This window comes from Pithys albifrons, chromosome 8 (genome assembly GCF_047495875.1).
Source record: "Pithys albifrons albifrons isolate INPA30051 chromosome 8, PitAlb_v1, whole genome shotgun sequence".
Classification (NCBI taxonomy): Eukaryota; Metazoa; Chordata; class Aves; order Passeriformes; family Thamnophilidae; genus Pithys; species Pithys albifrons.
Genome location: NC_092465.1, coordinates 32,213,644 through 32,239,538, shown reverse-complemented (window position 1 = coordinate 32,239,538; position 25,895 = coordinate 32,213,644). Strand labels below are relative to the sequence as shown.

Here is a 25,895-nt window from a genome sequence, read left to right as displayed (position 1 = left end):
ACAGCTGTCAGTTATCACAGAAATTGTGGGAATGTGATCTCTTTGGGATTTATGCTGCTTTATCAGATTGATTTGAAATTGATCCAACAGTTTCAGAGTTGCATGGTGAGGGAGAGAGGGAAGTGGTGGGCCAGGCAGTACAAGTCATTGGCTGTATTTTGACCTAAAAAACCCTTAAAGAATCTTAGAGAAAAAAAATCTTAAAACTCAGAGTTCATGTTAGGTACACAAATCATGTGCTGTTTCCAAGGCTCCCTGGCGGTGCTGTGTGCTCACAGGTTCTGCTGCAGCCTGTGAATCGTGGGTGCTCAGCACTCTTGGGAGTCAGATGATTTGGATACAGGTGGCGTAGGTAAATTTAGGTGCCCTGAATAAATGCCCTATGACAGGCTATTTAAGGTGCTCTGTGCGTGGAAAGGGGGGGACTGTGTGTTTGGGCTCTCCCTGTAGGGGTAGTTCTCTGCTGCCTGGGCCAGGCTGGGCAGCCGTGTGTGCCTTCAGCTCGTACAGAGGGTACGTTGGCAATCCTGCAGGCAGCAAGCCTGAAGCTGCTGGCCTGGCTCTGCACAGCCCTCAGCTGCAGGAAGCATCCTGCTGCAGCTGGCAGGCCAAATGGGAAATGCCTCAATCAGTTGATCAAGGAAAATACATATAAACTCATCTTTCTCAACCTCTTTTTATTTTTCATTAAGTGCATTTATTTTTTTATATTGTAACTTTCAAGTGGCTGTGTATGCATTTTAATGGCTTGGACTCTTGCACAATTGACTCTCTTAAGAACCTTTTTGGTTTCTCTAAAAGTCTTTTGCACTGTATTTGTTTTATAATTGCAGATAAATCTTTCTGGATTTCTCCCAAAAGCTGAGTCAGACAGTTCTTTGACAAGTCTTTCAAGTTCAGAAAGGAGTTTCATTTTTATAAATAATCGCCCAGTTCTTCAGAAGGAGATACTGAAGGTAATATCTTCTGTAACTTTTAATTCAAGGAATAGAAATGTGATTTCTTGGAGGACAGAGACACCCAAGCAATCTACAATCTTTTTCTCACATAACATAGAGTATTACAAATGAAGGTACTAGCATTTACAACAGAAACCCCTGCCACAAATCTGACACCGCTGGTGCCTCAGTTCTATTCCATTTGCTGCAGTGACCACCACACAGCTGGATGTTACGTTTTTGGCTGTTTAAGATGTCATTTCAGGTGTTCTATGCAAGAGACCAGAACACTTGATTCTTTCTTTGTATTAACCTGCAGAAATCACTTGTGCAATTTCCCATAAGGGAACTTTATGTAGTTCCTGAAAGAGAATTCTTCTGTAAATAGAGTTTGGATTTTGTCCACCTCTAATGTGGGCTTCTCAAGCAAACACCCATGCTTTGCCTTTAAATTTGTGTGTGCACTGGGTAGAAATGAAAGTGATAGTGCAGCAGCACTGGCTACAGCTGAGCATTGTGTAGGCAGAATTTGATACTCTTGGGTTTCTGTCACTACTGAACCTCACAGCACTTCACTTGGACCAGCCTTGCTGGCCTAATCCTTGCCATCACCAGGAAAGAAAACCACGTTCATGCCAAAGTGTCCATGTAGGTTTTAAGGTGGAGACAACGAAATCATTTTGAGTTGGCAAGAAAAGCTTTGTAGATGTAAACCCTGAACTTGTGTTGGGATGTCAAGAACCAAATAAGGCTAATCCATCTCCAGTGGAGTTCCTGCTCCTCCTGGGAGTTCAAAGCTCAGCTTGAATCCTGTGACAGAGACAGTTCTTTAACCAGAGCATGGAAGCCTGGATTCAAGAAGGAATTCAGTGTACTATCAAAGTTAAAATACAGTGGCCCATATGGAAAACAAGCTGTACATCACTTTTATCTCCATGCTATATATGGGGAGAAGTGCTGGTCGACCTCTTATCACTACCCTTCAGTGCCAACTGAGGACAGAATGTGAGAATATTAGGGTTAAAATTACTTGAAAATATTAATGTTATTTGAACAATATTTAAGAATGAAAAATTAAATTTTAATCACAGTAGCTCTTAATTTTTTACACTTTCAGGGTTTTTTTTGTCTTGTTAATGTATTCTATCCTCCAGTATGAATGTCTGCTGGAGGAAGGGTCAAGGATACTAGAGGGAAATGCAAGGATCTTTTATTTGATCCCTGTAGTTAACAACACCAAAATTCTGAAACAACTAAATAGTTTTGTAGTCTTTTGGAGGAGTTTTTGGGAGGATAACAGAGAAAATAGTAAGAACAAGCAGAGTTTGAGAAAAGCTGTAAATTTATTATTAGGTTAATGAAAGGAACAAATTAGTCTTGTTCTGGAAAAAGGGCAGGTCTGTGGTCCAAGTGCAAGTTTCTCAAACAGACTTCAGTTGGACTGTAAGAGACTGCAGTGTAGTTACATGCTGTATAAGTAGGTTTTCTTTAAAAAACAGCAAATAGTATTTATGGTGATTGAAGAAAGAAAATTGCAGTTTCAGTCCAATTTGGGCATACAGATCTTTCCTTTGAAGTGCAATCAATACATTCATTCAGAACATGCAAATAGCTACCATTAGTGTCTTGGAAATGTTTTTTGGGGTTGTTCTTAGATTTATCTGAAGACATGGAAAACACCACTCACTGCCCTTTTGGTGATTTTCTGACATAGACACATATGATGACCTTTTTCGCATTCCTTTAACTTAAAAACCCCAAACAAACAAACAAAGCAATTATGCTTTTATAATATCAAATCTTGTTTTTCTGCCTTTTTGTCTGTTTTATTGTCTTTACTGACATCTCTATATTAAATCAATCTATAGTTAATTCGGCAATACTACAGTATGATGGCACACAAGGACTGTACTCGTTTATATCCTGTTTTCTTTTTGAGTATTACCGTACCTGCCTCTGCTGTGGATGTGAATGTAACACCTGATAAAACTCAAGTTTTGCTGCATTATAAGGTAACTAGAGTTTTACTCTGTTTTTGATTTGTCAGCCTTTTACTTATGTAAGCATAATAAGGGCTTTGGGGACTACAAAAAAGTTGGAAGGTAAACAGTGAAGCCGGGTTTGGTTTGGATTTTTTTTAGTTACATGATAATTTGCCTTTGTCACAGAACTGTTTTGATCAAAAAGTACTGAACAGGCTAAATGGAGGATTATTAAAAATTAATTTCCCAGCTGATTTAAAAGGTTTTTACACTGTCAAAAAACCCACTTGGTTTTCAGATGCCCTTATAGTGAGGGAAGCTGAATGGAATCAAGGTGTGTGTCCCTACAAACATCTCATACTTCATATCTACACTAAGTAACCACTATTTAAACACCACATACATTAAGGTGGGGATGGACAGGAGGGGAGCTGATTTCTCCTCAAACCACTGTTTTGCCATTATGTGTATAGATTAATGATGCCATAATTTCAGTGCCACAGAAATTAGGAAGACTATGTTGGTAATAATGTGGTTATTAAGGTTCTTATTCAAAGTGAATGTGGATAGTCACAGCAGTCTTAGCCCCATTCACAGAAACCTCTTGTGTTTGTCTGTGTTAATCTTGTAAATGTACTGCCTGTTAAGTGCCACTTGTAAGAAAATTAACAGCATTCTCCATTTGATCCAGTTTTCCTTTGGCATTAAAAAAGGAGTGGGGTTTTCTTTTTTCTTTTCTTGTTTTAATTTTGTTTCTATTTTGTAGGGTTTTGTTTGGTTTTTTAATTCTTCATTTCCATCATTTGGTGCAAAGCTGTCTTGGAAACATGTACCATTAAAGCACCTACACAAACACACTTGCATGATGTGGGATGTTGCTGGTGCACCTGTTACCTGATAGTGGTTTAAGCAGTCAGAATGCTGTTATAAAGACAGCATTTAAGTGATTTTGTGTTTTCAGAGTAAACTGGTGAAGCAGAATACCTATCACAAAATATTTAAGCCTGAAGTTGAGTCTTTTTGAGCATTTGTGAACAACCAAAATGCAGAAATGCAGATTTGTATGAAAAATATTCTGAATAAGATCACTTTGGATATTGTTCTGTATTCTCAGTATCTCTCAGTTACATTTTCAGGTGCAGTTGTGTGCATTTTCTGGTTTGTTTCTTTTTTTTTTCCAGGAATCTGTCTTACTTGCAGTTGAAAATGTGTTGAAATCACTGTATGGGCCACTACCTGCTGCAGTCCCTGGTGAAAGTAATAAAACAGATGTTACCTCAGAAGACATGTTTGTTCATAGAACAGAACAAACAGATGTGGTTGGTAATGAAATGGGACCATCTGGAAACGATGAGCTACATGCTCATACTTCATTCCTTTCACTCAGCAGTGATGTGCAAAACTGTCAAGCAGGAAAAAACACAGAGATCTGCTTAAATCATCAGAGTTTTTGTGGTGATAATGTACAAAGTCGCCTGGACAAAAGAGAAATTTCTAAGACTGTTGCCTTTCCAGACAGTTCCTTAAATTTATTGTGTGAGGAGGAACAGAATGGACAAAATATGACTGATAGTCAAAGCAACAGAGTTCTCAGGGACCCCAAGTCTAAGAAGGCTGATGATGAGCATCTTTTGAGTTTTGATAATACTGACAAAATAGATAAAAATGAGGAAGGCTTAGTCCCTAAAGACTTACCTGAAATCTCTGCTGATAGTTGGAGTATGGGAAGTGCATTTAAAGACAGTCTTGGAGACAAGGTGGAACCTGTTAAGATTTTGATTCCTGAAGTTGGAGGAACAATTAATAAGCAAAGTGAACATCCTGGTGAACAAAACAATGATCCACATGTCTCAAAGCAAAGCATAAAGAAAAAAAGTTTGATAAGTGAAAAATTTGGACATGTGACAGCTTATGACTTAATTAATAGTAGAATAGTAAGGAAAGCAAAGTCTGCATTTGAAATTTTCACTCATGAATGTCGTCCAAAATTGATAAATGATAATCCAAAGACCAGCATGACAGACATCCTGCTGGAAATAGAAGAACAGTGGAAGAATTTGAATGAGGAGGAAAGGAAGAAGTAAGTGTGCAGGCTGTGACTTGCTTCTAAATCTGGTAGATACCAGAGTCACTTGCAGTGAATTAAAAAAAAATTAACTTTCCAGTTAGTTATGAAAAAATAGAACAGGAAAGGATTTTTGACTTTTCAAGATCAGCATCAGTGTTGTGAGTTGTCATCTTTTGCTGTGTGCAATCATTTGATGCTGATTTGAGTTACTCATTTTGTCACTGCCATGCAGCAGTTGGGTAGGGGCACTTTTGCTGAATGGTTATTTAGAGATAACAGGCAAGAAAGTGGGCTGTGTGACTCCTGGAAATGTCTGTTTTCTGAGGGCTGCCTTTGCTTTGTCACTCCTGATGATCTGTCCTTGGAAACTAGCACGGTAACGGATATAGATACAGCTCCTCCAGAGTGTTTCCAACTTCATTGCTGTAAAGTGAGGATTCTTTTTTGGGATCTTTAATACTTGCGCATTGGTAAACTCCTTTCCTCTAAATCTAGTATGTGTCCCAACTCAGGCTACCTCAGAACTGAGTTGTAAAACCCAGTCAAATGACACAAGGAATGACTTTTTCCCCTGACAGCAAATTGTAGTGCTGGTTCAGAGAGTACAGCACGGTTTGATTTTTAATCTGTTTCACACAAGGCCAGGTCTCTTTCTAGATTACAATCTGAATAGTTAAACCCCATATTTTTCTAAACTGAATTGTCACTGAGATTTTGAAAACTATCTGCAACAAAGGGAAATATATTAGGCTAATTTGGGGTTAGGGTTTGATTAGTTAAAATATTAGGTATATGTTGTCCTCTGTATGGAACTTACATTCTGGTAAAAGATGAATTAATAACAGATTCTGAGACATTCTAAGACAGTTAAAAAAAAGAAACACAAAACCTTCAACATTTTGTTTGTAAGTTTATAAACTGTAAAACACTATAGGGCACCACACAGACGAGGAAAGACAGAAGTTTTTCTTCAATAGTTTTGCATGTAATTATTTGAATGCATATTATGATTGGTAGCAGAAAGTTTGGGAGAGGAAAATTTGGTTCTGAGTAACAAACTAATTGGAAGCAGTGTGAAAATAAGTTTCCTTCATGTTGTGGAAGCAAAGAGAAGAGGAGTAAGAAAGACCATTACAAAGGAAATTGTACGAGCTAAACAAGTGTAATTTTAAGTGAGAGATTTGATTACGAGAATGTTAAGAAAGAGAAGCTCTACCTGTTGCATTACTGTTATATATCTTTTTCTTTGAATGCTTGGCTTTGTTGAAAAACATCTGCTTTGTTCTGAATACCAGCTGTATCAAAGTAAAACCTTTTAATCTAGCTTCTGATGTACTTAACTTAAAATCTTACTAAGCAAACAACATACCATGGTCACAAAACCATACACGTGACAATGTGTTTTGTCCATCTCTGCAGAAGCAGAAATAATAATTTAATAGTAGAAATTACTCCAATTATATTCATGCTTTTAAAGAAATGAAACAAAAGGTTATGCCAGCTGTTTCAGAAAATTTTAATTTGCTGTGCTTTAGCTTCTGAGATTTCATGGTTGCTTTCCTGGTACAACTGTTATGTTAAAGAGTGTGCCTACAGATTAACTCTGCATTAGTTCAGGAAGGAGAGACCTCTCTGGTAATGAAGTCTCCCTTATATGTAGGACTGAATGTAGCATAGTCTCTTTATATATTTTCATTATATGTAGGATTGAATCCCATGAATGTTGAAGCAAATTAAAATTTTGCCACTAGTTGTATCCATACATTTCAGCTTTGATGTACCTCCTTTCCACTTTTAATCTCATAAAATTGCTCAGGGAATATCAAATAGGAAGAAATCCGCAGACAACTTTTCCTGCAAAGCAGCAATCCAGAAGGACTTGTGGCAGAGAACAAGTCTTGCCTACCAGGTACTCTGGATAAATTGGGCCACCTAGAGGTAACAGCAAATGTCTATCCATCAGGGCAGCCCAAGTGCCAGAGCTCTGCTGAGCACACAGGACCTCCAGCTTCATCCTTCCTTGCTGGCACAACCCCACATTGCCCGGGCTCCAGCCCTCCACCCTTCTGTGATAAAGTCATGCCCTTTGCAATGGGCGTGCATGGTTTCAGCATCTCTGTTTCTCTCTGTGGTTCCTCCAGCAGGTCTAAATTAATTTAAATCCCTTTTGGGAATAGTACAAGCAACAGATGTCTCATAGTGACACAGGATGGCCTTTTCAAAACAAGCCAGCATTTATTACACAACCGGAATGTAAAATGTTATGGTCTTTAGGTTATAATAGAAGAGGAAAGCTCCCATGCATGTCCATGTTGGCAGCGTCACATACCTCTCTGCTTTGCAAAGCCAGGATTCAATTTCTTGCACTCACTCTGCTCTTACTTAATACAGCTGGTCTTAATGTTTCTTGAATATCAGGCTCAGGTAGGAGTGGGAGAAATCCCTCCCAGTGCCATAACAGTGGCAGGAGTAGTTACCCTGAAGGTGTAGGAAAGGTTCAGAGCTACACACACATTGTCATGGGACTAACAAATCACCTTGTCAGCGCTCTGCAGTAATTATTCATGAGATATTTGTGCCCTGGGAGAAATATTATTTCAGGTAGCGTGGTCTTTGCTGTCAGAGTTTGCTCCAAATACTCAAATTTAGATTATTTGTCTTAGAAGGGCTGAGACATTTTATATTAAAAGGGATTTATTATATGATAAATATTTTGTTTGGCTTTAAGGTGCAAAGGGAAAAGAATATATTGTGAATGCATTTTTCTAGTTAAACCAAAGCTGCCTTGAAACTAGACTTCATTCTAGTCTTCCACTCTGTCCTTAAACCCAGTTTTGCAAATTTCTTCAGCTTTAGGTTTTGTAGCTTCAGAAAAGGATCCTGAATTTACAGTCTTAATTCACAAAGCAGAGAAGAAGCTGTTCTTGTAACACTTGTTCATTATACGTGTCTCTGTGAAAGGATTTTTAAAAGGGCAGAGATGTTCCCTCATAGACTGTAAACCTGCAGTTTTTCTGTAATTCTGAGGAAATGACTGATACTGATGTGTATGAATCTGCAAGACCCTCACAATCAAAGTTTGTAAAGCTAGAATTTTACGGATGGTAGTCTAAAATGACAGGCAAGTTAGAGTTTCTTTGGAAGTGCTTTTGCTTGGGATTATTGGTGTATCACAGCTTTACAATTGAATATATTCCAAACAAAGTATTTATTGATCTGGTCAAAGCTATAAATGAATTTGGGATTAAAAAAAATTCTGTTCAAGTGATTTTGTCCATTCATTTTAAAAGGAGCAGATGTTTTTTATCTTAATGTTTGCTCCATATTTTCTGGGACATGATTTATTGCAAGAAACTATTTAAGCTGATTTTTTTAGTTAACTAAATATTGGTACCATATGTGAATGCTAGCACATCATAATTAATTGCAAATGGTGACCCTTTTGTTGACCTTAATTTTCCAGCATGCATACACATAATTGAATGAAACTGTTCTAGCAAGTAGCAATAAATAAAGATGACCAGCTAAAATACTTATTTCCAATACTTACATATGATTGTACTACTTTTTTTTTCTTTAAACTGAAGATCAGGCTGCTTTGAATGGCCTTCTAGAATTCAGAATATTAAATAAGGGCAAAAAGAAGGAGTTCAGCAAATCATATCTTTGGCTTTCAAAAAGATTCATATGCAGTGGACAAGCATAAATCTGGTATCTGTAAAAGTTTAGCTATCTGCCTGATGTTTATGAATCCATTCATGTTGTAGAGGTACAAGTGTGTGGTGGTGTTTTAACCATTTTGACAGCATTTAGGAGTAGCTTGTTATGGAGTGCTTTTTGAAAAATCTGTAAGTTACTTATTTCTGTGATAATAATATATATTCTGTATTCTTACACTTTAGATGGCTAATTTTAGGCCATTTGAAATCAAATATGCTTTTGTTAAGTAAAGCCTGAGGCTTGTGAAATTGTTCAAGCTCCAAAATCCTACCCAGCCACATGGAGTCCCAGGGAAGTCTGTAGAGCTCTAGAAGCTTAAATGACTTTGTGAACTGAGCTGGGTGTGCCGGTGACACCGAACTCCTTCCAAACCTGTATGTTTGATTGCAAATTAAACAGGGGACTGAGGTGAAAAGCAGCTTACTGTAGATCTTTATACGATGCAGTCTACACCTCCCCCTTCAGTAATTCAGGTTTTACTGGCTGTCACCATGAAGGAAAATTTCCAGCTTGTCCTCAACATGTAATGTAATCCAGGCACAATCCCAATGTCCTGCCATCCCTGTCAGGGTGGAAAGCATATTGAGGTGGATACTTTAGTGAACCATGAACATGGTTCTTGACTGTTGGAATGGTTACCTTGCCTTCTGGTTTAGTATGTTAGGAGTTGGGGGTTGGGGCTTTTTATCTGATTATGCTACTGGTTTGTTTTTTCTTTTCAAGTTATGAAATAAAGGCTGCCAAGGACCAGGAACGGTACGACAGAGAGGTCAAGAAAGTTAATGCACAGACAGGGCGCCGACCAACAAAGGAGGCAGGAAAACAGAAACCCAAGCTGAAGAGTTCTGCTTCTGACCAGCAGAAGCTTGACAAGATATTCCATGATCAGATTGAAAAGAAGGGAAAACTTGAACAGCCTGTGAAAGTTGTGACAGTGCCTTTTTCCCTGAGTTCCTGTAGACGTCACCTTCAGAGACAGGAGAAAAATGCCTCAGACAAACAAGAGCTTTTCTTGATCCGTCGCCACAGTTGTCCTGATGTCTGGATATTTGCTACTGGAAAAGAGCTAAAGCTGCTGAATCCATATAGATTGGAAGAAGCCCTGCTGTGTAAAAGGTTACTGATGAACCATAAGCTCCCAGTAGAGAAACTGGACAACCCAATTATGTTAAGTGACAGGTATTGTACAAATATATATTGAGCAAAAATTTGCATGTTATTTGAAGTATCATTTGATAATTAGTCACAGTAAACTCTGGCAAGGCCCTGTTTGCCGATTCTGTGATTATTTGTGCATTTGTTTATCTGCAAGAACAGATTTTAATTTTTTATACTTTTATCTTGAAGTAATGGTCTTACTCCAGTTGAAGTAAGTATGATTTTTAAGCAGTTTCATTGGTAGTGCAGCAAAGACAAATTTCTTTCCCCGGAAGAAAATTAGATGCTCCACATTTTCAGAATGTCACTGTAGTTGACTAATCCCCCTAGGGTTAGGAAATGGCTGATAAAATTATTAGCACATGCCTAAGCTTGGTCACTCACTAAGATACATGAATAGTTCTGATTTTGTTTCTTTTAACAAATTGCTTTTTCAAAATACTTTAAAGGTTCTTGGTCATTAATTATCCCTTGCTACCTTTTTCTGTGTTTTTTTGCACAGTTTTAGTTTTCACATCAAGGATTTTGGTTTTTAACTCTTCGGGAATTTTTTTTTCAGTCTTATTGGTGGATCTCAGTATATGGCTGCTCTTTATAAAATGCAGAAGAATTACCACAGTTTCCATGGATCAGGTTATTTGTCAGATCCAAGGCTTGTAGCAAATGGGTTCCAGATAAAACTGACAGAAGGTATGATGGTTTTAAAATCTTTTAGTTGTATTTGAGCTTGTTTCTTATGACAAAATTATTTAAATTATTGTTATTGTGTATCATGTTATTCGACATCACCATGTCTTTTAAAGCACAAGCATCCTGCCCTCCTTAACACTGAGATTTTATTCCTTGGCAAAGAATGCAATCTTCTGCACAGAACATTGAGTAATGGAAACTGATAACTGAACAAAAAACCCTGTAATAATATTTCAAAGAATGCTCTGAAGTCCATGTTTTCCTCACTTGTATTTTTTCATCTTTTCTCAAAATGCTCAATGCCCATATCCTTAAACTGATGAGAATTCCTTAGTCCTGGCACCTCCTTCCATGGTGTTAGTTGCAAAAGCTTCTGCAAGTACATGCTTCAGCTGACTATTGCCCTGTGGTTGAGCAGTTGAGGAGGTCCAGTGAGGAGCTGGATCTGGTTAATGAAGTACTTTCCTACTGGAGTTGTGACACAGAGCCCAAAGGGGCCAGCAAAGAGAGGCTCACAGGATCACCACACCTTTCCACAGGGTTTGATCCAGACTTTTTTTTGAGGGAGCATATTTTTCCATGCCTCTACACTGATCACAGAATAAATTTTCATGTAAGATACTTTGGCCTTAGCAAGAGACCTCAAATGTTTATACATTTTCCTGAAGAACAATTTATAGGGATGCTATTGGAAACCCAGGAACAACCCACCTAGTGTTGGTTCTGCAGATCTCTAATTCTCCAGCAGAATTCCAAGAAAAGGGAACATCTTTGGGGGCAGTACCTAGCTGACAGCTCAGAGAAAAGATTTGCCATAAGAGCTGTTAGAAATGCTATAGCTTCACATGTTACAGATCCCCACATATGTACAGTGATGACAGATGTGCTGTAACATATGGGATCTTTTAAGGGTAGGTACAAAAAAGGGATGTAGACCAGCTTCTTCACTCAGAGGCAGACTCTTGGGAAGGACAGAGCCTAAGTTGTTTTCCTTACTGAACAGTGCACAGCAAAACCACGGAATCTTCTTTCTTACTGACTGCCTCTCTACATAAATAACAAAACCTTTGTAGAAGAGGTGACCATGGTAATAATCTTAGAGCAAATGATTAGGGAAATAAAGCATGTACTGTAAGAGGGAGCTCTTAAAAGGTTTATTCCATCTAGCAGATTAAAAGCTGAGAAGGTCTGTGATATGTCCCTAGACAAAAATGGGAGGGAGAGGGATTGTGGCTTAGCATTTTTGCTCATGTACTTTTTTTCCTTTTTACCTCCTGATATTGTAAGTTTGCGCAAAATCTAATAATTGTAAACTGAAAGTGAATAAATTCAGTGTGAAGTTTTGAAGACAGTTTGGAGTCAACAGCAGAGGAGGGTCGTTGACCTGTCTTGTGGTACTGGAGATGTGTCGTGGTTTAACCCCAGCCAGCAGCTCAACCCCACACAGCCCCTCCCTCACTACCCCCACAGTGAGACAGGGGAGAGATTAGCAAGGGTGAAAGTGAGAAAACTCATGGGTTGAGATGTAAAGACAGATTAGCAGGTAAAGCAGAAGTTTTGTGCAGAACCAAAACAAACCAAGGAATTAATTCACTGCTTCCTATAGCAGGCAGGTGTTCAGCCATTCTGGAAAAGCTGGGCTTCATCACCTGTAACAGTGATTCGGGGAGATGAACACCATCACCCTTCCTATTTCTCCCCCCAGGTTTATGGGCTGACCATGATTCCATATGGTGTGGGATATGCCTGTGGTCAATTGGGGTCAGGTGTCCAGCTGTGTCCCCTCCCAGCTCCTTGTGCACCCCCAGCCCCCTTGCTGGTGGGGTGGGCTGAGGAGCAGAACATGCCTTGCCTGTGTGTAACCCCTGCTCAGCAGTAACAAAAACATCCCAGTTTTACCAACACTGTTTCCACCACAAATCCGAAACACAGCCCACACTGGCTCCTGTGAACAAAATTGACTGTCTTGGCCAAAACCAGCACCAATGGGAATCAACTTTTAAGACAACTTGATCAGTTTAAGAGCAGAATTGTACATTCTAATAGGAAGGAACTCAACACAGTAACTGGAAAGTAGGAACTGTCCTTCAGTCCTGTGTTCCTAAGATGTAAGTTTAAGGAAAACTTGGTTTACAGTTAGTGAAAGTAAAAGTGCTTTGTGTGCACTATACAGGTTGATGAGCCGTGGTCGTGGACTTGATCAGTGCCATGCGGAGAGCCCGGTGAAGAATGGAAACCTAATTTGGTTCTTTGTCCCAGTCTTCTATTTTAACTACTTGAGTGAAACCTTAATAACATTTGAGTCTTATCAGTCATGTTTATAAGCTTCTGCTGATGACATTATAGCAGTTCCAGCCTCTTTTATTAAAAGAACATACCACTGCAGATGAAGGTAGAAATATCAGCAAACAAATGGAAATTCTCCCAGCTTTTTTTCCAGTTGACTTAAGGATTTTTATTTAATACTTCACCAGTCTGTATTTTTTCTTTTTTTTAGTTAATTTTGTCCCTGAAATATACTATCTTCTACAAATACTTACTGAAGCTGATTTTTAAAAACACAGGTATTAATTATTAACACTCCTTATATGTTCTCTCAGAATTTAAGGTTCTTCAATTCATAGATTCCTGTATAATCTTTACAGAAAGTGGCCTGCAGACCAGGAGTCATTTGTCCACTTAGACCTGAGTGTTCTGTAGAGTTTATCAACTCTGAAAGAAAAATTTTGTCTAATAAAACATTCTTCATTATCCTTACAGAAGCATTATTTTTTTTGCTGTCTAAATTCACTGTCTGTTCTTTTGGTTTTCTGAAATTCAGACACATCCTGAAAGCAAGGCATTCAGATGTTGTTGAACTAGAAATTGCTTTTTCATAACTGAACTATTGGCTCTTTCTTGCTGTCAGGGTCCACTGTAGTATATTTGAAGGTCAGTACTTACCTTTGGGACTTCAGCCTGACATGGTCACATTAGATGTTCCCATCTGATTGCTGGTTGATTTCTTATTAATAGCCACTAGTGCATGGCTCCCTTTTTCATCCTGGGCAAAGAGTTTTATTTTGTGTAGTAGAAAGTTTCCTTTTTCTGGCAGAGAGATCCTCTTTTATGTCACAAGCAAAGATTCTGTTCTTCACCTTTGCATTTGAACGGGAAATTGCTATTTTGGGCAGTTTCCTCTTGCAAAATAATGAGCCTTTCTTTTGTTCTATGTGAGTGAGTCTGTGATGCCATTGATAGCTCTAAAATACCTTTCAAAACAAGGACAAAAGAAACTTAGCTGCTCCAGTTCAGTGTTTGGCAGTTTTCATCACAGAAGAAGAGGCTTTCCTTGACCCATGGTGGTCTCTGAAAGAGGACTGTTAGTCTAGTAGGTTGCACTGATTATTTGTTTAAATCTCCACACATACTCTGCCAAAGAGGAAGAGAAGGATCCAGACAGTTGCTGCCCATTACCATATATTAAGGTACTCATAATACTAATTTGGAATGCTGGACCTCTTGCTTAGGTATTGTGCTCCTCACTAGGACAGTTTCCTAGATGAGTATAATGACTTCAAATATAGGACCATAGATTAATTCCTTATTTCTTGCTGGTTTTGGAGTGTTTTACAGAACTGACTGTTTATTTAACAGCAAGAAAATCTAAACATCTTCCTTAATGTGGAAGGTGACTTTGGTAATTCACATGTTGTGTTGGGCTTGCATCTCCACTGATCTTTGTTAAAAATACTTATTTGCCATTCAAATTCCTACTTTTCAACAACTTGTGGCACAGAGGGGCTTGTTACAAGGATTTGATTCTGGTAATTGAAAAAAACCCCACCCACACAGTATTGGTTTTTCCTTATTTGGATGGTTTTCTGGAAGGGGCAACATCAGTCTTAGGATAAAAATAGTAATTTATTAGTCTTCACTAAATTTGGCAGGTCTTGGGACTAATTCTCAAAAAGTGAATCTTATTCCCTCACAGTGCTTTTAATTCATAGAAATACAACTATACACTTTAATGGCCAAGACCTTTTAGCTCGTGGGATGGCTCAGAGTTTCAGTTACTCCCGTAACTTACCAGGAGTTTTCCTCACGGGCCTGACATGGGCATGCCTTGCTCTGAACCCCAGGGCACCCCGTGGCACCTGATGCACTACTCCTAGTAGGTTTTTGAAAAGTCTTCATTAGGTGCTTTCTTCCTAACAAGAGCTCAGTTCCATAAGAAATTTTGTTCTTGTTCTGTCATTTTGGTGGAAGAACCGTTTGAACTTCCTGCAATGTTTTTCACAAATGCACCCTTAGATGTTTATTTTTTTTACAAGAGTGTGGGAGTTCCAGGCCCTACCTGCCTGTTGTTTTATTTGAGGATAAGTCTGCCCTTTGAATGTGTTCTTGTTATAAGACAGAAAGGTAATTTACCTTTATCCACATTGTTCAGAGACTCTGTATGACTTGAGCCAAAGTTGTTCCAAGTATCCCAGATTTTGAAAGTGCCCCATCTTATTCATGTTTTCAGTAGACTAGATCTTTGTTATTGCCTCCCTTTATATTGCCTCTCTTTATATTAATTGCTCAGGAGTCTAAGGAGTTTTCAACTAGATTTTTCTCTGGATAGCTGACAGGGAAAAACATGTTGTGAAATAGCCCAGAAAATGCTTCTTGCTGTCAGTGTGTCAGTTAGGCAAAATCAATGGTTTCTTTGTGGAATGTGCCAGTTGTTGTAATTTGCAAAGCTGTAACGCAGAGCTCCAGTCTGTCTTCCTCTGCCCTCCCACCCCCTCATGTTCTGGCTTTGCTGAGGCTTCAAGTGATGCTACCTTTGGGAGAGCAGTCTGTTTGCTTTTGCTCAGTAAAGCAAATTACTTAATGCTCAGTGTTCTGGGATCTGCCAGGCATTTGTTTGCTCACAGTAACCCCAATGTGCAGAGAAGCATTTCAAGAAGTAAGATGGATTACTTTCTGTCCAGCTCTTCTTAAGATGTGTTTGTTACATGTACCTTCAGTGCACATCTGTCTGTCTGCCCTTGTGAAAGTCCTAGAGAGAGAAGTGAATTCTTGGCTGGAGAGGAGCTGAGAACAAGGAACACCTTACCTGGCTGTGTATCAGTGGTGGGCCTTGGGCCATGCTCCGGGCAGCTTTTGGGGTAGAATTGTCTGCCTCATGGAATATGTGTAGCCAACAAAGAAAGTGCTGATGGGGCTTCAAAGAGTGATCATAGGTAAGTAACTGGTCATTCTTGGTAATAAAAGCTGCCTCAGCTCCTGTAACCCACCAGTGGAAAATCATGCTGCTACTTAATTTCAGTGGGACTTTGACCATAAACAAGAAGATAGACAGTGTTATAGTGTCACCTAATACAGGTGACAGCTGGAAGGGAACAGTTTTTCCTGGCCATCAAGAAGGAATTATTATTGTAAATCCTTTGTTTGGAAAGAGAAAGGGGAAATTTGTACCAATGAGAAATCCACATTTTTAGTCATTTGAAAGCTAGTTTATTTGTTCATGGAAATATTTTCTTTGGAAGTTGCAAAGTACTTCATAGAAACTACCATGGAAACTGCTTGAAGACTGCTGTTTGAATACTCAAAAATCTTAATGTAGATTTTGTAAAAAATTTACAAGTACAGTGAGGCTTGGACATCTGCTTGTATCATCAAATGTTGCCAGTATCAGTTTCTGCAAAGACTTGCAGATAAATACTCGTTAATCAGTACACGATGGGCTATTTTGCAGTTTAAAGCAGAAAAGGAGAATGGCACACAAACAGAAATACTGAAGAAGACAACTTCCCTTAGCTAGGGTTTGCATTGTTTGTTCTTATGTTAAACTCTTTAAAGCCCTCTTTGCCTTTCAGTTTAATGAGCAGAATGGTGAAGTCAAATCTGGCTGTCAAAATTTGCAAATGGAACAATGGCTGTTGGTGAAACTGAAGAGTATGTGTAGGAAATGTTTTGCAAATGCAGAACCTCACTGTCATAAAATTTTAAAAGAAAGCACTGGAAATATGAGTTTTTAAACTGAAAATATAAACACTTGAAATTTAACAAAATTTTGTGTCCTGCCTTTGGTAGCCTATAGAGAGGTGATTATTGAGAGGCTGTCAAATAGACTAAGTTCTAACTTAAGAGAGAAAGCAGCCTAATCAAATGGTCTGGAACAGTTCCTCAAATCTAATCTTCCATTAAAGCAAAAATGGGACAAGATTGAAGAGAAAAGAGCTGAAGGAAATTAAAGTCTTTATCTTTTTCTCCTGTGTCTTACTGGCAGGCTTTCCCGTGGGGAAATTCTGCCGTGGTGTATCATCTTAGCTCACCTTTAATAACTGGCAAACTTTAAGATCATGTAACATTTCGCTTTAAGCTGAATCTGATCACAGGTTTACAGCAGTACATAAAAATATGTCTGTGCTTGCTGGCTGTGATTAGGGAAAGGCAGCATGGAAAAAGAAGAAAGACAAGGCTAGGTGAAAAACGAAATAAAGTTTCTGATGTAAAACAGTGTTAAATATCTGGAAGAAGGTTATGTGACTTTTTTCACATGGGGGGATGAGAGGTTGTTCCCTATATCGAATTCCCACTCTGGTCAAAATATCTCATGCCATGAAGCTTAAGAAGGCCCAACAGTACTATTTACCTGGTGACACTTTAGGAAACTTTAGGAAAAGTTTCAACCTGCACAGTCTTCCTGTTCATCTCTGCTCTTGTCTAATGACTGTCAAATAAACAGTGCCTGGGCATGCCTCATTCTACTAGCTAATAAAGGTACATTGTGGTGACTTAGGTTGCATTTATATTTTCTCTCACTTCGGAAATATTTCACATTGTTGTTTGGATTAGGAAGAGGAATTAACCCTTATCACAGTTCATTAGTAAAATCCGCCCTGGAGCAACCTATTTGTCTCCAGCTCTTCTGACTTCATAAAAATCTTTTGTGATGGGCTGAATGTACTATATCCTTCCTGGGGTCATTACATGAGGGTGGATTTATTTTCATTTTTAATTATATTTTTCCATGCTCTTCTTGTGAAACTCTTTACTCGTTAAATTTGCAGTGGTGGAAAAGGGAACGTGCCTGTGTGGGTTGGTTGTTTTCTGTGCATCCAGCATGAGCGAGAGGAGGGGGGGTCTGAAGGTCTGTGTGACCACCAGAGAATTTGCTTCTGGTTGAGAGTGGGAGAAAATTTAGCTGTTTGAGAGCAACTTCCTTCAACTTTTTTGCAAGTCATGTGAAAAAGAAAGTGAAGTGAAATCGATTAATCTTCAAAGCTTGAATTAATATTTGATTAGGAGGGCTGTTTAGATGTTTTATTCATCATTCCTGCTGAGAGTGGTACCTGCTGCAGCACTGATACCATATGAATGATTGTATGAAGTCAGTCATAGAGCCTTTAGGGCTTGGATTTTTCCTCAGCTGTGGTAGGAGAAAAAACTGCTTTTTATTTCAGTAGCAGCTGAATTTGTTATGATAACATTTGAACTCTACAGATGTTTAAACCAATTACATAGGAAATAGTGCCAACAGTCTGTTTCAGTTTTTTCCAACTAAATTGTGTTTTATTGCTAACTTCGACTTTAATTTCATGTCTGTTTAATTAACGTCACAGAAGCTTTAATTAAAGCTGTGCTCAAGACTTGGAATGCTGCAAAATGTTTCAAGCATTAAACAGTACCAGTTAGGATTTGAATTAGTATAAGCTGAGACATTTGTGATATGAATAAGCACACATCATCATAATGAAACATTGTACAAATAAATGCTTTTCATTCTAAAGGAGGAGCAAATAAAGTTTCCTAATTGTATTGAATTTGTGAGACTAATTTACTCAGTGGCTTTACATCAGTTTAATTTTCTATTAATTGCTGCAGAATAGGAGTTCAAGCAGTGCATGAACTACTGTTTTGTTTTTTGTATTTTCAGGTGTTTCAGCTACAGAAAGTCATCTGGAAATAGAAGGGATGGCAAATTGTCTGCCATATTATGGTATTTCTGATTTGAAAGAAATTCTGAATGCAGTAGTTAATGGAAATGCAAGGGAAGTGTATGAATGTAGGCCTCTCAAAGTGATAAATTACTTGGAGGTAAGACAGAAGCTTCTTTAAGTAGTATCCAGCTAAACATACAGTTTCATTCCTTAAATAGCTTGAAAATCTTCCTTCAGCTTTCTGTTTTAATTAATGTCATTTTCTTCTAGACAGAAGTTACTTCTGAAAAGGAGAATGCCATATCCTCTCTGAGGCACAGGTTATGCACTGCTTACCAGAATAGGTCATCAGACATACCCAAAACCAGCCATTCAGTGTGATATAACACATGCTGAAAACTGATGTTCACAAAGTGATTTTTCAGACTAGAAAAGCATTTCTCTGTGTTAGAATACAGAACTGCCATAGAATTGCTTTACAAAGTTTAGAAGGCAGTTGAATCCAGACCAGTCATCTCAATTTATCTCTTATATAAATAAATCTAAGATGGAGTTATAAAATTATTTAAGCTAATAGTTTATGGAAAGTAGGTCCTAATTGAAGCTTAATTCTCATGTAAACCTCAGTGAGATATATATTGTGAAAATTGGAAAGTGCACCTTTCCCATTTAAGAAAGAAAAATTTCTATGATTCATTCAAAGAAAGGGCAGAGATAGATAAGTGGATATTACTTTTGCCAGAAAAGCAACCTGTCACTGGAATTAAGACATTGAAGCAAAAAATGAAGCCTCACATGCAGTGAACCCCATATGCCTCTGCAAATGCTTGTGGTTAGTTAATGTCAGTAACTTGGTGGTTCAGGTAAGCACATTCTGACAACCAACAGTCTGGTAAGTCCACTTGGGAGAGTAGGGGAAAATCTCAGACAAAGTTAGGAGACTCAGATTAAATCAGTATCAATGCTGCTCAGGCTTGTATGATACAAAGGGAGATTTTATGCCACATCCAAGTGGGAAGAACATCACTGTAGAATGTTCTGTACCCTGGAAGGCTGCTGCTTTAAGCATTACCCTGTTCTTTCTTCTGCACTGAATAGAGTGGACTTACATGACTTAAGTACAGAAGAGATGGCAATGACAGGAAGGCCCATCTTGAAGGAGGAAACAAAAAACCTGACAACTTTTTTGAAGTTGCTTAGTTTTTTGATGGTGGGTACTTCAAAACTATTGGGGTTTTGTTTTTGTTTTTCATTAACAGGGAGAAGCAGTACGTTTAGCTCGGCAGCTGCCCTTACATTTGTCAAAAGAAGATGTACAAAACACAATTTACAGGATGAAGCAACAGCTTGGAAAGGAAAAGAAAGGCTGTGTTCATGGTCGTCCTTTTTTTCATCACTTAGCAGATATTCCAGAAGTTGACAAGCATGACTCCATGGAAATTACTCAGTAAATGGAACATTTTGTTTGGGGTCATACTTTTCTTGCTTAATTTTCATCATTACTCTAATTTCAGTATGTTTTGTGCAAAGCTTTTGTATAATGACTTTTCATTGTCATATGTTCACCTCCTAGAGACTTCTATTTAAATTCAAATGCTATTTAAAAACTGGAAATAAATACTGTAGAGAAACTACTCATCACTATTTTTTTAAAGGATTTAATAAAGAAATGTTCTCAACTGGTTTCATCCTTTTCTTAGTACTGCAGGTTTAGAAAACACCAGTATGTCAAAATTGTTTAGATGTGAAGTGGTTAGAAGTTGCTTTCAACAGAGCATGGCAAAGTTTGCTGTACTAAGGATATCAGATGTTAATTTTCAAAGGAATGCCAGATACCTGTAAGTATTTAAATATGGCATTGGCATATGCATTTATTATAGTTAGATATTTATGGTGTTGTATTTGTATTTGAAAATACTTAGCTCATGTAAGTAAGTATTGAAGTGTCCAATCTCCTAAAGTTATACATTCACAAAATTGTGATCCCTAAAAGTATAGTACACCTTAAAAACTTCAGATCAGCAAAAACTGGCCAGTGACTTGAAAGGATCAGAGTCCCAGGAGCCCAGGTTAGCACTGGAATCAGATGCCTGTGGATGTGTGATGGTGCAGTGCTATACACAACACAACCTGTTTTGGGGTGGGAAACAAACTGCCCTCACTCAGGGAGAATGTGGCATAACTAGGGCACAGTCTGCTACAGAGAGAGGTAATGGTTGTGATAAACTGGTTAATTCTCTTTCTACCAGGACACAATATTTACTGCTCTGTTTCAAGTAGGAGCCTACTTCATAAAGCTGCTCTATTAGGCCTTCTGTGTGTAGCAGATACAGTGTCTCTGGAGGAGTATGTTTTAAAAGTTTCAAGAAAGCCAACCTGAAAATTCCTGTCCATCCCCAGCTGTTCAGTTGTTGGCCCTATGAAAAATTGATGGTAAGACCTTTGTAGTGTTTCTGTGGCTCCTGGATACATGGTTGAAGGCTGCTGAAAGGCCCAAGTGCAGGTACTTTTTGGACAGGAGTGTGGGACCAGACAAGCAAAGGTACAGTCTGAAAAGGTACATCACTGGTCTACTGCTCTGTATCAAACAGTACTGAACTGGTGAAGTAAGTTAAGAAACCACATCACAGCAATATATGACGACATAAAAACTCTAATCTGGAAGGTAATGATTGTCTTTTTAATGGGGCCTGTTGCAAAGGACAAGGGGTAATGGTTTTAAATGGAAGGAAGGTTGATACAGATTAGATATAAGAAAGTAGTTTTTTACAGTGGTGGTGGTGAAACACTGGAAGAGATTGCCCATAGAGGTGGGGGATGCCCCATGCCTGCAAATATTCAAGGTCAGGTTGAATGGGGCTCTGAGCAACCTGATCTAGTTGAAGATGCCCCTGCTCATTGCAGTGGGGTTGGACTAGGTGTCCTTTAAAAAGTCCAACTCAAAATATTCTGTGATCCTGTGATTATGTCTTTATGCCAATAAAGTTTTTCCTTTTCATAAAGAGCAAGGGCATGAGCAGCATATCTTTCCAGGTTCAATGGTGAGCAAGGAACAAGATGATAATATCACTGACAAAACTGGACACTTGTTGGCTGTAAATGTCACTCAGTGCAGAAGATGTGAATTTTTAGAATCGAAGTGAGAAGGTGGATGGAGACAGAGGAAGGAGACATGACTCTTGGCTCCGATGGGGAAACAGGATCCCAGCCTTGCAGTGGATGCAGAAGGTTATAGTTTGTTTATTTTTATGCTTGTTGGAACATAAACTGAGAGTTTAGGGAGTAGCCATTACAGTGAGAAAAGCCAAAGGCAAGCTGGAGAAGTGAAATTTATCTCTAGTCTGATTTTTCTGGAACTTAAGTTAATATGTGCACCAATTCTAGTCAGTTGGGAATATAATGTGGTATTTAATGAGATTAGTAATTGCTGTTTCTTTTCCATAAGGTTAGATGGCTGTATCATAATTTGACTGAGGCAAATGCTAGTATCTTTGATAACACTTTCAGATAATAGTACCATTGCAGAGGACAAGTTGTTTAATAGGTATTCAGGCCCTAGATTGAGGACAAAAAGTGATTGGTAAATGGGTATTCACAGGTGCTGCAGTGGGTTTAGTTGCTATGGAACCAAATTAGCATCAGGATTTTCTGTGGATGCAGGTGCACCAGGTTAGGCAGTTGCGAGGTGGGTCTTCCCTCCTTCCCTACTTCCTTCTTTCTTGGGTATGTTTGCTGTTCTTCAGAGTCGTGGATTTCTCCTTCAGGTAGGTGTGTGTACAGTTTGTTTCTGTCTCTGTGGGACACTGGTGGATTGTTGTTTGGTTGGGTGCCAGCAGCGACTGCTGTAGCATGTCATGGGAGCCGTAGGTCTGGGTGTCCTCCCCAGCACAGCACTTATGGTTGGGAATGCAAGCTGAAATCGTGAGTTATGCGGGTGCTCTGCTGATGGGAGATGGCTCTAGAGATGATGGGTCTCTCCTTGCGTTACCCAGTGTGGACAAAAAGAAATGTTACTTTTCTGTTTCTAGAGATGCTCTCACTGATGCCTCCAGTGATGCATCCTGTTTATGTTCCTTGTTTAAACAACAGAAGTACCCCAGTTCTAGGTTCACAAGCATGAAAGAAGTCAAATGGTGCACCTGATGTAACACTTCTCAAAACGAAAGGCACATCAGCTTCCTGCCATTGCATCAGCGTGGCGTGCTACTCGGATGTGCTGTTACACAATGAATCCCACGAGGCTCTTGGGGGACCACACAGAGACTGCCTGTCCTGCAGACAGTCAGTCCCCCTGTCTGTCCCAGGCTCTGATGGCTGTTCCAAAGGAGCAGAAGACCTGAAATGTGCAGTGCTGAGTGGACAGGCTTATTGTACTTGACCTCTTACATCAGAGGAAGCAACAGAGCAGGCAGGACGTGGTGGGTGCATGTCCCAGTGATGAGTGGGCGGCAGCCACCCCGTTGTCCCCACACTGTGCCCACGCAGCTGCTTCCCCTCGAGTGGCCTGGCTGGGGCATTTCAGGGACTTCTCGTATTTGCGGTGCCCTCTGCTGGCATTTCGGTTTTGTACGATTTTGACTAAAATAAGAGAGGCAGGTCTGATGCTGGCCATGGATGAGCATCATTCTTTCCTCACTTTGAGTCACCACTAAGTCAAAGTGTTCCTGCCTACCGTGCTTCTCATGGTGTGCATGTTTGCTTTCCTAAAACATGCCCCGTGCAGGTAGCAGTGTTCCCTAGGGGAGTACTGGGAGCTTTCCAGACTAAAGCATGATCTCATAATAAAACTTGCAAAACCTTTTGGTTGTATTTAGCTTTGCAGTTTTCAGAGGAATGTTTGTATGGTCAGTTTGGGCAGGTTCGGTTTTCATGGTGTGTTTGCAGCTCAGGTGTCCACCTCTCCCAAAGTCTGAAGTTTCATATTATGTTAATGGGAAACCATTGAATGTCAATTTTCTTTATAAATGCAGGAAATTCTCATTGAAAAAAAATTATTTTTCCTTCCATATAAATATGAGTATAAACATGAAATAGAAGTAGCATCTTTTACATATTTTCTGAATGTAGTAGGAATCTTAATAATATTTCTGTGTCCTCTCAGTTAAGATGTGGTGTGTGTGAAAAGTTTTGGAGCATTTTTGGTTGCTTTTTTTCCCTTTAGCATGAATAGTAGCAGTTCTGAGAATAATAGCAACACAAGAGGAACACTTAACTTATTTCAGGAGCACTCAACAGTCATTGACAACACCAACATCTGTATGGTGTAATTTGTGATTTGCTAAAATAGATTTTTTTTCTCTTTTTACTTATTCTGATATGGAATATTTAAAATATGTAGCAATAGAATCAATACTCATAAACAAAACTCCCTTTAGTTATACAAGCATATATTCCTTGATTTCAAGGGTGTAATTCCTTTTTTTCCCTACAAACATGCTGGTGCTACTTTTATGAATATAAGCATCAATGAGCAATTTTCTGGTTTTTGAAAGGGTTGTAATATTTGGTCTTCAAAGGTTTTTTCTAACCTTCTGTAAAGCAGGTCAGGCTTTTATTTTGTAGTGGGGTTTGGTTTATTTTGTTAAATAAACTTATAGTTCTAATTTAATTCTTTGGCTGCAATAGCAATATTGAAAGATTCTTGAGAGTTTTCTTACTTTCGTACCCAGCATTTTAACAGGCTGGGTTAGCAATTATAAGAAACCAAGGTACATCCATTTAAGTTTGCAAATGGAAACCTACCAGAACTTGCTTTTATTCCCCACCCCCCATAAGTATGGAGTATCATATCTGAAATTATGGAGATTATAAATGTGGAAATGTTAAATCTTTTGTTAATGGCTTCGAATTAAGCACACATTGTTGCAGATGATTTGGAGGACTTATTTAAAGTAAATATACAATTTCAAGCTCAATTATCATTCATAGTTTAACTGAACATAGTGAGATATTAGGTCTGTGAATTTGATACAGTGTTACTTCATAATTATGATGCTTTTTTTACAGTAAATTTGATATAGAACAGTTGCTAAAGGAAAGCTGCTGAACAGTGTGACTAACCGTTTTATGGGACACATCTGGTGCATTAGTTCAGGATGTGCAGTGCAGAAGAACAGAGCCTTTTGCCCAGAGTGAGAAGGAAGCTAACTCCACATGTATATGTTTGGTGGACATGCAGAGAGGTTAAACAATTACGAGTTAATTGTGTAAGCTAATAGGAGGAGTGTTTGTAATGCCATTTCAGAATAGCTAAGGAAGAAATGGAGGAGAATTATTGTTTTAAAATCTCAAATGAATGGTTTAAACCTGTGAATGTTACATTTGGAACAGCTGTTTCTTTTATTATCAGTAAACAGATGCAGAATGTAATGGAATGTTTTAAAGGAATATGTTAATCCTGTATTCCACTACCTAACATTTCCCAAATATCATGATTAAATATTAACTGTAATGCTGCTGTCCTCTGCAGTTAAAGAATGCTTATTATTTTGATAACATTTTTATGTGAAGCTGTACATGTTTATCCCAAGTTATTGTATCCTTTCAACAGTCTTTTTGCACATCAGTAATTTCATTGATGGTTTCATTGTACTGAATTACTCAGTGAAGCAACCCTGACTTTGGTTTTGCTTGAAGATTTGTTTTTTATTTGTAATTTCACCCTGAAATGAAACAAGCTGTGTTTATAAAGACAGAAGAAAATTGCTCTTGAGGGCCCGGGCTAACATGCATTTTAGAATAATTCTATATGAAGTTGGTTGCAGGTGAAGCTTTGCCAGAACAATCTCAGTTAGGTCAAGCACTGCAACTGGGATAGTACCAATCAGGTGGTACAAAAGAGGCTCTTGTTGAGTGCACAGATTTTTTTTTTTTCTGAGAAAACAGTTTTACTTCACTTATTTTCTTATGAGAAATGTGTTGTTCTACCAAGGTTTTGAAACAAAGAACAGCTATGAGTCTGACAGCCTCTTGGGGAAAAAAAAATCTCAAAGCTGCAGATACAGTATCACATGCACTTAGGAAAAAAACCCAAAAGTAGTATTTCAGAGTATTTAAAAATTAGTGCCTAAACAGGCCTGAAGTTTCCTACGAACCAGTACCTGCTACTCAGATGCTCAAAGGTGGCAGTAGTAGTTTTTCATCTGAAAAATATATCTGCCTTAATTTTAGAATTGTAGTATCTGTAAATATTCTAAAACATGAAGCATTTCAGTGAAATGACGTGTGATTGTAGGGCATTACTGACTCACACTCCAAGAACGGAAGCACAGAAGATTAATACTGTATAACTTGTTTGGCAGATTAGTTTTCAGGAAATGTAGAGACCAGTGAATATGGCAGCTGCATTATTAAAATACTGTATTCAAGCCCAGGTCAAATTGTTCATTCATGCATGAAGTAACTCAGCATTAATTGAATCATTGCA

The 25,895-nt window shown here is 38.5% G+C and overlaps 1 protein-coding gene across 4 annotated transcripts in view; it reads left to right on the top strand.

The window, feature by feature from the left end:
* Positions 1–20,152, top strand: part of PMS1 (PMS1 homolog 1, mismatch repair system component) — a 43,633-nt gene extending 23,481 nt beyond the window's left edge. For all 4 annotated transcript variants that reach the window (XM_071562663.1, XM_071562661.1, XM_071562662.1 and 1 more), the window contains 7 exons: positions 834–956; positions 2,807–2,950; positions 4,102–5,000; positions 9,432–9,887; positions 10,426–10,556; positions 18,466–18,626; positions 19,729–20,152. In XM_071562663.1, the coding sequence (XP_071418764.1) occupies positions 834–956; positions 2,807–2,950; positions 4,102–5,000; positions 9,432–9,887; positions 10,426–10,556; positions 18,466–18,626; positions 19,729–19,920 (2,106 nt within the window). In that variant the 3' untranslated portion in view covers positions 19,921–20,152. The remainder of the gene's footprint in view (positions 1–833; positions 957–2,806; positions 2,951–4,101; positions 5,001–9,431; positions 9,888–10,425; positions 10,557–18,465; positions 18,627–19,728) is intronic.
* The last annotated feature ends 5,743 nt before the right edge of the window (positions 20,153–25,895 follow it).